Here is a 13321-nt window from a genome sequence, read left to right as displayed (position 1 = left end):
GTATTTTTCACTATATTTTGCGAAACACAGTACGTTTTTGTGAGCACTGAAGGGAATTTTCGCTCAGATTATTTGAATTAGCACTTCTGTCCTCTAACGCAGAACTTTATTCAGATTGTCTTTTTGAAATTGAAAATTTGTCTCTGATAAAATCTAAATAAAGAACTTTCGATAAAATAGTCGCACTATAATAGCCGTTGCCAGGCGACAATAGAAAACAAAAAATGCGAAAACAAATAAATGATGTGTATAAACAATTTAATACTCTTTCATATTTAAGTATAAATATATAGGGGTGTCATTTGAAATTTAAAAATGGGAATGACAGGGGGTGGCAGTGCAATCTAAAATGTAAGTCTGGTTTCAGACTTCCCCTTCAATATCTAAATGGACATGTTTTTTTTTATTAAATTGAATTCAATTTAAATAATTAATTATTTATACTGGAAAGTTTTGAAATGAAAGCCCTGTATGTACAATAAGAAGATTATTATCACAAAGATTCTGATGATTCAAATATGTTTTATTTCTTATCTTTCTAGGAGGAATAGTATTAGTATTGTAATATAGTGTGTCACAATGAACCCACCGAACATTCCCTTATTTGCTTTTCTATGATTTCTTGCCTCCAGCCCCCAATCGTCGATATTGAATTGAATTTATTAATTTGTAAAGTCTCCAAAGAGTGGGACATCTTCCTCGGTTTTTACATTATAACTAAAGTATATCCAATCTTCGAAACATAATAGTTATAGGCCTGTTCTATATTTAATGGAAATTTGAAGAAGGCAAGTCTGAACACTGATGAATATTGATATTCTTACAGCCTGGGCATATTATCCCGAAGTTCACGACAATGACTTGGGGGTTCTGCATCCCAGCATCCTGTTCGTCGGAGGATCTGACGGTTTCCTTGACAGAATCCCTCGAGGCCCTGATAGGAGACGCTGATGTATCATACAGCCTCAAAGTGGATCCTGACTTGTGCTACATCCAGGACTCGCGATCCTTCTCCACGGGAACAAAACTCACTTTGTAAGACTATCTTTTAACCACAGATATAACGTATTAAAATTTGCTAGGTCGTCTCAAAAGTTTTTTATCATGTGTCTGCTGCGGTTAGTTCAAACGGATATAAGTTTCACCATTTACACACAATCCCAAATTGGTGGAGATAGCTACGAACTATGGACCTAGAAACACCAAGACTTATTGTCAATTGCTGCTAGTGACTGTTCTTCCAGTTTTATGGATATAGCTCCTGATCACATATAACAGATTGATCAGCTTAATGGACTTTCAAGATAACACCTTTTATCAACTTCACTATGCTGCCATCTAGCGACTGCAAAAGAAGTACTTTATAACATTTACAGAATTGTCTGAAGTAATAGATTGAAACTATACTTTCATCTAGCAGTCGTTATCGAAAATTAATTTTCGACTGTGGAGGACCTGGTGGCTGTTCTCGTTTTATGGTGCCATTTCATAACATGGGGTCAATCTGATATATGTGATCGGTGATATAGCCTCATTCTATAGAATAGGGGCGCTTCCTGGGCGAAATTATCTTCAAAGCTTAGACGTCCGTTATTGAATCGCTTAAGCTAGTTTGATGGAGTCCCATTATTGACAACTCTTTCACCTTTCACTTAATGTATTTCTTCAGCTCCTGATTTTGCATTCTTGCTTTAAACAACGCAGAAACACTCGAATTACGTCTGTGTCGTCGCACATTTCCAACGAGGAGGTGAATATAATAGACACTTACATGCAGCAAATAGCTATGCGATTGAATATTTATTGTACTATTAAGAGGAAAATTATTAAAAATCTTTTATAGCCAAAAAATTGACAGGTTTATTGTTTTTAGTTGATTACTTAACGACTTTGTATCAACTACTAGTCCATTTAGCGCCGATGGGATTGGTTAGCAAGATGATATTTGGCGCGTTGGGGCCGGGGATTCGTTTTAGATTACCTGAAATTTGCATTATGGTTAGGGAAAAGCTCGAACATCGTCAGGCAAGCACCATAGTCGACTGAGCTACGCCGGTAACTTCCCTCCCAAAAAAAGAAGAAAAGTACATTAAAAATATCCCGTAAATAGTTATTCTTTTAATCTGTTTGTGGATAATATCAACTTTCTGTTAACTTTCTATAGTTGCACGTTTTGTGCATGAGTCTGTTTTGACCATGTCAAAACATAACTGAATAACATTATTTTAAATAATATAATGTAACCCTCATGGATTATATATAGTAAATTGTTCCAAGCAGGTTATGAAGCCTGTATAGATACACCGACTCCCCTTATGTATAGGAATGGACTCATTCAAACTGTTCAGTTTATCGGATATGACGTTGGCCCGAAGATTTTCAAGGCAAACAAAAGTCGATTGCGAGCAGCATAACAAATCACTCCACCAAATACTTTCACGTTTTCTCTTACTCTTGACCGAGTATGGACGTTACACGTTAAAGGACTATTTTTGACACTGGTTATTAACCAAAAAGCAATAAAATACTTGGATAATTACTTACTGGCTTTTAAGGAGGTTCATTGCCGCCTTCACATAAGCGCGCCATTGGTCCCTATCCTGAGCAAAATTAATCCATTCTCTATCATCATATCCCACCTCCCTCAAATCCATTTTAATATTATCCTCCCATTTACGTCTCGGCCTCCCTAGAGGTCTTTTTCCCTCCGGCCTCCCAACTAACACTCTATATGCATTTCGCCAATACGTGCTACATGCCCTGCCCATCTCAAACGTCTGGATTTAATGCTCCTAATTATGTCAGGTGAAGAAACAATGCGTGCAGTTCTGTGTTGTGTAACTTTCTCTATTCTCCTGTAACTTCATCCCTCTTAGCCCCAAATATTTTCCTAAGCACCTTATTCTCAAACACCCTTAACCTATGTTCCTCTCTCAAAGTGAGAGTCCAAGTTTCACAACCATACAGAACAACCGGTAATATAACTGTTTTATAAACTCTAACTTTCAGATTTTTCGACAGCAGACTGGATGATAAAAGTTTCTAAACCGAATAATAACAGACATTTCCCATATTTATTCTGTGTTTAATTTCCTCCCGAGTATCATTTATATTTGTTACTGTTGCTCCCAGATATTTGAACTTCTCCACCTCTTCAAAAGATAAATCTCCAATTTTTATATTTCCATTCCGTACAATATTCTGGTCACGAGACATAATCATATACTTTGTCTTTTCGGGATTTACTTCCAAACCTATCTCTTTACTTGCTTCCAGTAAAATTCTCGTGTTTTCCCTAATCGTGTGTGGATTTTCTCCTAACATATTCACGTCATCCGCATAGATAAGCAGCTGATGTAACCCGTTCAATTCCAAACCCTCTCTGTTACCTTGGACTTTCCTAATAGCATACTCTAGAGCAAAGTTAAAAAGTAAAGGTGATAGTGCATCTCCTTGCTTTAGCCCACAGTGAATTGGAAACGCATCTGACAAACTGACCTATACGAACTCTGCTGTACGTTTCACTGAGACACATTTTAATTAATCGAACTAGTTTCTTGGGAATACCAAATTCAATAAGAATATCATATAAAACTTCTCTCTTAACAGAGTCATATGCCTTTTTGAAATCTATGAATAAGTGATGCACTGTACCCTTATACTCCCATTTTTTCTCCATTTACTGCCGAATACAAAATATCTGGTCAATAGTTGATCTATTTTTTAGATTTTCAGTTGATATTTGAGAGCTTCAGTTTTCTACACTCGAGAGCGAAAGTGACAATCATGGCAATCATAGTGAATTTGTAATGAAATAAGACGGCGTTCGGGTAGGTTTCCTGGGAGTACTTCCGTTCGTTCTGAAATCATTTTGCCATTTCTTCTCAAACCTTAACTTTTTTTTTATCACTGGTATAGTAGAAAGACAAATTGCTTTCAATCACTATCTTCTCCTGAAGATTAACTTTATACTGATGAATCGTAATATCTTATAAATCCTGTCAGAGGACATTTCTTCCCAATGCGATCCAGGTTCGATTATGAGCATATCTAACAGTTTTAGAACAGAAGAAATGGTAGCTGGCCATATTCCTTCAAGTTCGCCTGTTACCTCTGTCACTTTTATTTCACCATTTCCTATGTACCGTCTTATTAGCATGTAATAGTTTTTAAAACGAATTCTGTAGCTGGAAATCAAAGATAAATAAACAAATCGCGGTCACTTATTCTGATGTAATGATTGAGTAAGGAGATATTTCATTACATAAATTAATTTTTTGTTTTACAGACTTATATTCATCTGTCTTCTTGGCCTCGTTTCGGCAGGAACGTATATCGATGGGGATAAAGAGAAACAAAGAGATGGTAAGACATGTTTTTCAAATATTATTTGTCATACAATATATTTTGTTGTTTCTTAATGCAAGTCATAGACTATTCTCAAATGGTCTCAGTATATTTGACACTACTTCCAATTTTTAACACTTCAATTTAGTACGTTGGGAAGTTCCGTTACATCAGCAAAACACACTTCAGATGAAATTTCTTAGCAAATTTTGGCCTAAATTAAAATTCGACGCTCAATAAACTATGCAGTTGACAGTGTCGTTAAATAAAATATTACTACTCTAGATTATTGGTTATCTCATGGAACGAAATGCTTGCGTGCGTCGTAGATCAACGGAGAGATCTTGTAATGGGGATAAGGGACTAGCTCGCTGCAAGTGAAAGCATAGCGAGGGAAAGAGGCTCCTCAGTCCACTTTTTTCTTCCCCTTACGTGCAAGTATGTTTCACGAGAAATCGAATGGCCTATACTATTAATACCACAGTCTAGTATATACAGTCACGAAGCTTGGGTTGTGCGGGTGCTAGGAACAATAGACTGTGCCGGTACTATTTCTCATTGTCTGTAATGAGGCGATATTAGCGACCCTAGTGGTTAGCAACTATGTATGGATGCATATTTACTACGTATTGAGCTTCATAACTGTATATACTAGACTATGCTAATACTATATTTGTTTTATTTTGTCTGAAACGATGACCTTGAGGTAATGCAGATCACTTGTCGCGCTGCTTGTGATTGTCTAATTGGGACAATCTAGTGTTGATCACTGAAGTTTTCTGAACATGTGTTTTTTTTTTTATATTTGCAGTTCTCGCATTTGTTTGTTTTTCAGCTGCAAACATGTCCAATGCTAATTATTGCATCGGTTAACTATGCTACAATGAAAGTTATGATTCACGTTCCACCCAATATCGTAATGAATTTGAGGAGCTGCATTAAATGGCGTAATACGGCACCTATACCGATTGATGGATTATCTTTCTGGCCACACGTTACCACCGTACTGGTTGCATGATTGTTCACCTCTCCTGAAGCATGTGAATGTGAGGCCAGTAGTTTACTGATCGTCTTTGGTCTTTTCTTTTAGATGGTTATTTAACGACACTGTTTCAACTACAATATTATTAATGTTGATGGAATTAGTGATGGTGAGATGGTATTTGGCAAGATGAAGCCGTAGATTACCTAACATTAGCATTAAAGTTCGGAAAAAGCACGGAAAAAACCCAACCAGGTAATCAGCCCAAGCGGCAATCGAACCGACGCGACGTCCGAGCACAGCTCCGGATCAGTAGGCAAGAACCCCTACCGACTGAGCTACTCCGGTGCCTCCCTTGGTGATCTCTGCGTTGTCGTGCTACGAATTATTATATTGATCTATTCAAGACTATTGGAAGGATAGTAAAAGAGAGAACAAACGAAATTTCGAGATGAGATATTTTTCGTAATATTAAGGACCTAGGATCACAAAAATTCTATAGGGATGTTAAAACGTTTTGTGAGCAGGAAGGATATATTAGATAAAATTCAAGGGAAGAGAGAACAGGAATGGCATAGTGGAGATTAGGTATCTTGAGGCTCAAGAATAAGAGAGGGAACGTAGAGAAAGATAAATGTCCGTTATACGGACTAGCGGAAGACGCAGTCCATATAGCTTTAAATTGTGCGCCAACGAATGATTTGAGAAATTATTGGGAGGATAAAATTTTTTTGAAAATAAACGCTATAGTGGCATATAAAAAAATTAATGGTCTTTTACGCTAGCAGTCTGCATAAATTAGGAATTTTTTTTTTCGGGTTAAAATTAGAAGAGAAGGTCAAAGCTCTGACTGGACTGGTATTATAGAAGTTGAATATTCGAGTATGAAGCTACGAAAATTATATAATTAATTTAACAAAATAATGTATAAGTAGATTGAATATAGAAAAGAAAAAGTTAAAGTTATTGGTTTTAAATACAAAGTTTCACTATGTTTATTTGTTGTTATTACTAGCCGTACCCGTGCGCTCCACTGCACCCGTTAGAAATAAATATAAAGTAATTACATAATTAAAATAGGACATATGATCCAGGGAACATTCGTCTTTAATAGAATGATAAATCGTTTAATATGTTACTTAATTTAAATTGCATCCAAATAATTAAAATGCGATCATTTTGATCCAGAGACATTCATTTGGTGCAATGACAATTCTTTAACATGTTTCTTAATTTTTATTACATGCAACCATAGTTGAATGAAGATTGACATCATTTAGATTTAATGTGTATATTTTATTTTACTTGTTATAGGTTTCCATTTAATTATGGTAATAACTTAATTTTAACCCTTGTTTTCTACGTATTCAGTAAATGGCGCTTGGCCCACTATGGTACTGAACCCTTCAAATAACTTAAATTATATTATATAATATTACATATTATATTATATTATGTTATATTATATTATATTATATCAGAAGTTACTGTAACAACATTACAGCTTTATGTCCATCTAGAGAAACTACACTTTCCAGTGGTGAAATAATAATTAATTATACAAATCGGTTAATTTAGCTTCCGATATTACTTCATACAAACACAGAAACATTTATAGCTTTCGATTGTTACGGTCCAAGGCCCCTTATAGACGAAGTCATTTGTTTTTTAATTCATTACACGGCCTTAGATGGCAGTTATTTTAGTTTTAAAACTCATTTATCTCATTAAATATCAGTCCTATCAAAATTTTTCAAAGAATAAAACTTATCGCAAATTATTTTTAAAGAAACATTTGTTATGTAACATTTTTCACAAAAATCAATAATAAGCGAGATATTTCGATTTATTTAATTCAGGCTCCCTTATAACCCCCTTTTAAATAATGTACTTTGAATTCTATACAGCCTAAAATCTAAGTTACAACCAACTTAATTTATATTCCAATTTTCATCGAAATCCGTTCAGCCATTATCGCGTAAAAAGGTAACAAACATACAGACAGACAGACAGACAGACAGACAGACAGACAGACATACAAATAAAAATTTCAAAAAAGCGATTTTCGGTTTCAGGGTGGTTAATTATATATGTTAGGACCAATTATTTTTGGAAAATCGAAAATTACCAGAAAAATTTCGGTTACAGATTTATTATTAGTATAGATTATTATTATTATTATTATTATTATTATTATTATTATTATTATTATTATTATTATTATTATTATTATTATTATTATTATTATAACAGTTATATTACCGGTTGTTCTGTATTGTTGTAAAACTTAGACTCTCACTTGAGAACAGAGATTAAGGGTGTTTGAGAATAAAGTTCTTAGGAAAATATTTGGTGCCAAGAGGGATGAAGTTACAGGAGAATGGAGAAAATTACACAACGCAGAACTGCACGCATTGTATTCTTCACCTGACATAATTAGGAACATTAAATCTAGACTTTTAAGATGGACAGGGCATGTAGCACGTATGGACGAACCCAGAAATGCATATAGACTGTTCGTTTGGAGACCAGAGGGAAAAAGACCTTTGGGGAGGCAGAGACATAGATGGGAGGATAATATTAAAATGGACTTGAGGTAAGTGGGAAATGATGAAAGAGACTAGATTAATCTTGCACAGGATAGGGACCGATGGCAGAATTATGTGAGGGCGGTAATGAACCTGCGGGTTCTTTAAAAGCCTTTTGTAAGTAAGTAAGTAAGTAAGTAAGTAAGTAAGTAAGTAAATAAGTACTATTATCGTTATATGTTGAAGGTGAATTATATAAATTAGTTAGGAAAATAAATTATATTAAATTAGCAAACGTGGAAGTATTAGTACTATATAGTGTATTTAAATAATAATAATAATAATAATAATAATAATAATAATAATAATAATAATAATAAATATTAAGCAGAAACTTAGTAGGACTTATAGTTTGCCATATGTTTGTTCATTTGTAATCATAGTGGATGATGGCAGATTAAGAACTGGAATATATCTAATCCGACATGACTTGAATACAGAATGATGTAATAAATAAATGAATAAATGAATAAATAAATAAATAAATAAATAAATAAATAAATAAATAAATAAATAAATAAATAAATAAATAAATAAATAAATAAATAAATAAATAAATAAATAAATAAATAAATAAATAAATCTATACTAATAATAAATCTGTAGCCGAAATTTTTCTGGTAATTTTCGATTTTCCAAAAATAATTGGTCCTAACATATATAATTAACCACCCTGAACCGAAAATCGCTTTTTTGAAATTTTTGTTTGTATGTCTGTTTGTCTGTCTGCATGTTTGTTACCTTTTCACTCGATAATGGCTGAACGGCTTTCGATGAAAATTGGAATATAAATTAAGTTTGTTGTAACTTAGATTTTAGGCTATATGACATTAAAAATACATTATTTAAAAGGGGGGTTATAAGGGGGCCTGAATTAAATAAATCGAAATATCTCGCTTATTATTGATTTTTGTGAAAAATGTTACATAACAAAAGTTTCTTTAAAAATAATTTTCGATAAGTTTTATTCCTTGAAAATTTTTGACAGCACTGATATTTAATGAGATAAATGAGTTTTAAAATTAAAATAACTGCCATCTAAGGCCGTGTAATGAATTAAAAAACAAATGACTTCGTCTATAAGGGGCCTCGGACAGCAACAATCGAAAGCTATTAAACTTAGCCTACAGATAATGTTTCTGTGTTTGTATGAAGTAACATCGGAAGCTAAATTAACCGATTTGTATAATTACTTATTATTTCACCATTGGAAAGTGTAGTTTCTCTAGATTTACATACTGCTATAAAGTTATTACAGTAACTTCTGAGTAAATCGAGGACACGGAAGATTAAAATAGCTTCCTATGCTCAGAAAATTTGATAGGCTTTTTTGTACATTCGTTTTCTGTATTTCTTAAAATAATATTTATGTACACACTCATTTTAATCTCAGAGAATTAACGAACAACGAGAGTGTATTGATTTAGTATGCAGTAATAGTACGTTAGCTTAGCAATCCATTATTTTATAATTCAAATTTTAACTGTGCTCAGTCGAATCCTGTTAAAATACGTAAAATAGGCTATATATGCAATAAATGCAATGCAAAAAAAAATTGGGTAATGAGGCAAGCAGATTATGTTGCGCTGTTGTAAAAGTTGTTGCTTCTGAGATTCAAGAGCCCCCACAACAAATTGAAAACTTATCGGAGTACATCCGTTATGAACGCACTTTTTATATAATGCAATATAATATAATATAAACTAATAATATAATATAAACTAATAATAAATATGTAGCCTAAAATGTTCTGATAATTTTCGCTTTTCCAAAAATAATTGGTGTTAACATGTATAATTATTCATCCTGAGACCTAAAATCGCTTTTTTGACAGTTTTGTTTGTATGTCTGTCTGTCTGTCTGTCTGTCTGTCTGGATGTTTGTTACCTTTTCACGCGAAAATGGCCGAACGGATTTCGATGAAAATTGAAATATAAATTAAGTTCGTTGTAATTTAGATTTTAGGCTATATGGCATTCAAAATACTTCATTTAACGGGACCTGAATTAAATCGAATTATCTCGCTTATTATTGCTTTTTTGTGAAAAATGTTACATAACAAAAATTTCTTAAAAAATGATTTCCGATAAGTTTTATTCTATGCAAAATTTGGTAGGTCTGATAGACTTTTAAAATAACAATACAATACTTTTTCACCACCTCCTCAGATTGTAGCGTTGTTGTCCCTGCAGTAATTCCCATGTGCAAAATATAAAATTTTTGAGTAGGAAGAAAAAAACGCATTTATTCATTCCATGCCAATTGTACATAGGAGATCGTGAATTCTTACATTTTCGAAAGAAAGAAATATATTTACATATCACTGTTTATGCTGTAACACTATTTAAGTTATTTGAAGGGTTCAGAACCATAGTGTGCCAAACGCCATTTACTGAAGACGTAGAAAACAAGGGTTAAAATTAAGTTATTACCATAATTCAATGGAACCATATAGCAATTATATATAAAGTTTACACATTAAAACTAAATTATATGTCAATCTTCATTAAACTATTGCGTGTAATAACAAATAAGAAACATGTTAAAGGAATTGTCATTGCGCCAAATGAGTGCTCTCTTGACCAAAATGATCGCAATTTAATTATTTAAACGCAATTTCAATTAAGTAACATATTAAACGATTTATCCTTCTAACAAACACGAATGTTCCCTGGATCAAACGTCCTACTTTAATTATGTAATTACTTTATATTTATTTCTAACAGGTGCAACGGAACGCACGGGTATGGCTAGTAAATAAATAAAAATAAATAAATAAATAAATAAATAAATAAATAAATAAATAAATAAATAAGTAAATAAGTAAATAAATAAATAAATATTATGTGTTGTGATATTTCTAATTAGTGTAGTAGTGTTGAATCCTACAAATTTGATGTATAAATAATACACAGTAAGTAAAAAAATTTAAGACCACCAGGTTTTTTGAAATAAACATTTTCTATTTTCACATTTTTCTTGTTAACATTTCCGTGAATATTCTGTGAATAGTTTCAGCTCAAAGAATCTAGGTCTATATAAAGAGCATTGGAATATGACATTTATCTTAGTAAGCATGAAGATAGAGATATTCCGATAGTCAATATAACATAACATAACATAACATAACGTAACGTAACGTAACGTAACGTAACATATTATAACACAACAACATATAACTTATAACATAACTTATAACACAACATATAACAACACATATAACATAACATATAACATAACATAACATAACATAACATAACATAACATGACATGACATGACATGACATGACATGACATGACATGACATGACATGACATGACATGACATGACATAAAATGACATGACATGACTTGACACGACATAACATAAGATAACATAACGTAACGTGAAGCGACGCGACGCGACACGACACGACACGACACGACACGACACGACACGACACGACACGACACGACACGACACGACATAACATAAATTTATTTAGAGTTCAGTCTAAATGACATATCATAGGTTTAAAATCAATAACACTTACAAAAGTAAATGATCATTGTATATTATAACATTGAAATGCAAACGTTTTCGCCCTTTGGCATCATCAGGCATTTGACTCACAATATCTTATGCAATTTTTTACTATATATTAGCTGTGAAATATGTACCTGGTAATTAATATGCGTATATTAATAAATAACTATTTGTATGGTTAACTCTTTGGTAAGAAACAATCTGAAAATTTAAAATGAATACAGATATTAAAATTATATGTAATAAAATTGTAATTAAAATGTAACATTGACCTTAAATTTCTTAATTATAAATTGTAATCATTAAAACGACATGATGAAATCATATTATGAAGTTTAAGAGAAATCATATGATTTCATCATGTCGTTTTAATGATTACTTACTTACTGGCTTTTAAGGAACCCGGAGGTTCATTGCCGCCCTCACATAAGCCCGCCATTGGTCCCTATCCTGAACAAGATTAATCCATCATCAAATCCATTTTAATATTATCCTCCCAGCAACGTCTCGGCATTCCCAAAGGTCTTTTTCCCTCCGGCCTCCCAACTAACACTCTATATGAATTTCTGGATTCGCACATACGTGCTACATGTCCTGCCCATCTCAAACGACTGGATTAATGTTCCTAATTATGTCAGGTGAAGAATACAATGCGTGCAGTTCTGTGTTGTGTAACTTTCTCCATTCTCTTGTAACTTCATCCTTCTTAGCCCCAAATATTTTCCTAAGCACCTTATTCTCAAACACCCTTAACCTATGTTCCTCTCTCAAAGTGAGAGTCCAAGTTTCACAACCATAAAGAACAACCGGTAATATAACTGTTTTATAAATTCTAACTTTCAGATTTTTTGACAGCAGACTGGATGATAAAAGTTTCTCAACCGAATAATAACAAGCATTTCCCATATTTTTTCAGTGTTTAATTTACTCCCGAAAATAATTTATATTTGTTACTGTTGCTCCCAGATATTTGAACTTCTCCACCTCTTCAAAAGATAAATTTCCAATTTTTTTATGTTTTAATGATTACAATTTATAATTAAGAAATATAAGATCAATGTTACATTTTAATTTCAATTTTGTTACATTTAATTTTAATACCTGTATTAATTTTAAATTTTCAGATTGTTTCTTACCATAGAGTTAACCATACAAATAGTTATTTACTAATATACGCAAGATTGTAAACATAAATTACCTGGTACATATTTCACAGCTAATATATAGTAAAAATTGCATAAGATATTGTGAGTCAAATGCCTGATGATGCCCAAGGGCGAAAACGTTTGCATTTCAATGTTATAATATACAATGATCATTTACTTTTGTAAGTGTTATTGATTTTAAACCTATGATATGTCATTTAGACTGAACTCTGAATAAAATTAGATTATATTATACAGGATGTTTAAAAAATACGGGCCATAATTTCAGGTATGTATTTCCTACATGTAGACAATCAAAAAAGTTCATTACAACATGTGTCCGGAAATGCTTCATTTCCGAGTTATGACCTTCAGAACATTGAAATTCACCGGAACGTTTTTCTTTCCGCAAGTCGTTGCCGTCAAAGGAGACATTAGGAGGGCACTCTGACAGTTCATTCCGAGGCGAAGGTTACATTCAGTGTTGTGTAGGCGTTAGACTGTGCGACATGTATAAAAATCAAGAGCTGGAAGAGGTACACTTCATGTACGGTAAGGCGGACGGCAATGCTGCGCTGGCTCGTCGTTTGTACCAGGAGAGATACCCACAGCGACAATATCTAGATCGGAAGACATTTGTACGTCTCCATTACAGTCTGTGCGAGTATGGAAAATTTAACTCTCCTGGTTTGGGAAGGGGACGACCAAGATCTACAACTCCAGAAGTACAGGAG

The 13321-nt window shown here is 33.0% G+C and overlaps 1 protein-coding gene across 1 annotated transcript in view; it reads left to right on the top strand.

The window, feature by feature from the left end:
- The window catches only part of LOC138709337 (uncharacterized), a 439964-nt gene that overhangs the window by 187394 nt on the left and 239249 nt on the right, over positions 1 to 13321 (top strand). The window contains exons 16-17 of the mRNA XM_069840036.1: positions 827 to 1035; positions 4289 to 4365. Coding sequence (XP_069696137.1) covers positions 827 to 1035; positions 4289 to 4365 — 286 coding nt within the window. The remainder of the gene's footprint in view (positions 1 to 826; positions 1036 to 4288; positions 4366 to 13321) is intronic.

Source organism: Periplaneta americana, chromosome 11, assembly GCF_040183065.1.
Source record: "Periplaneta americana isolate PAMFEO1 chromosome 11, P.americana_PAMFEO1_priV1, whole genome shotgun sequence".
NCBI classification, from domain to species: Eukaryota; Metazoa; Arthropoda; class Insecta; order Blattodea; family Blattidae; genus Periplaneta; species Periplaneta americana.
This window is presented reverse-complemented; position numbering and strand designations above follow the sequence as displayed.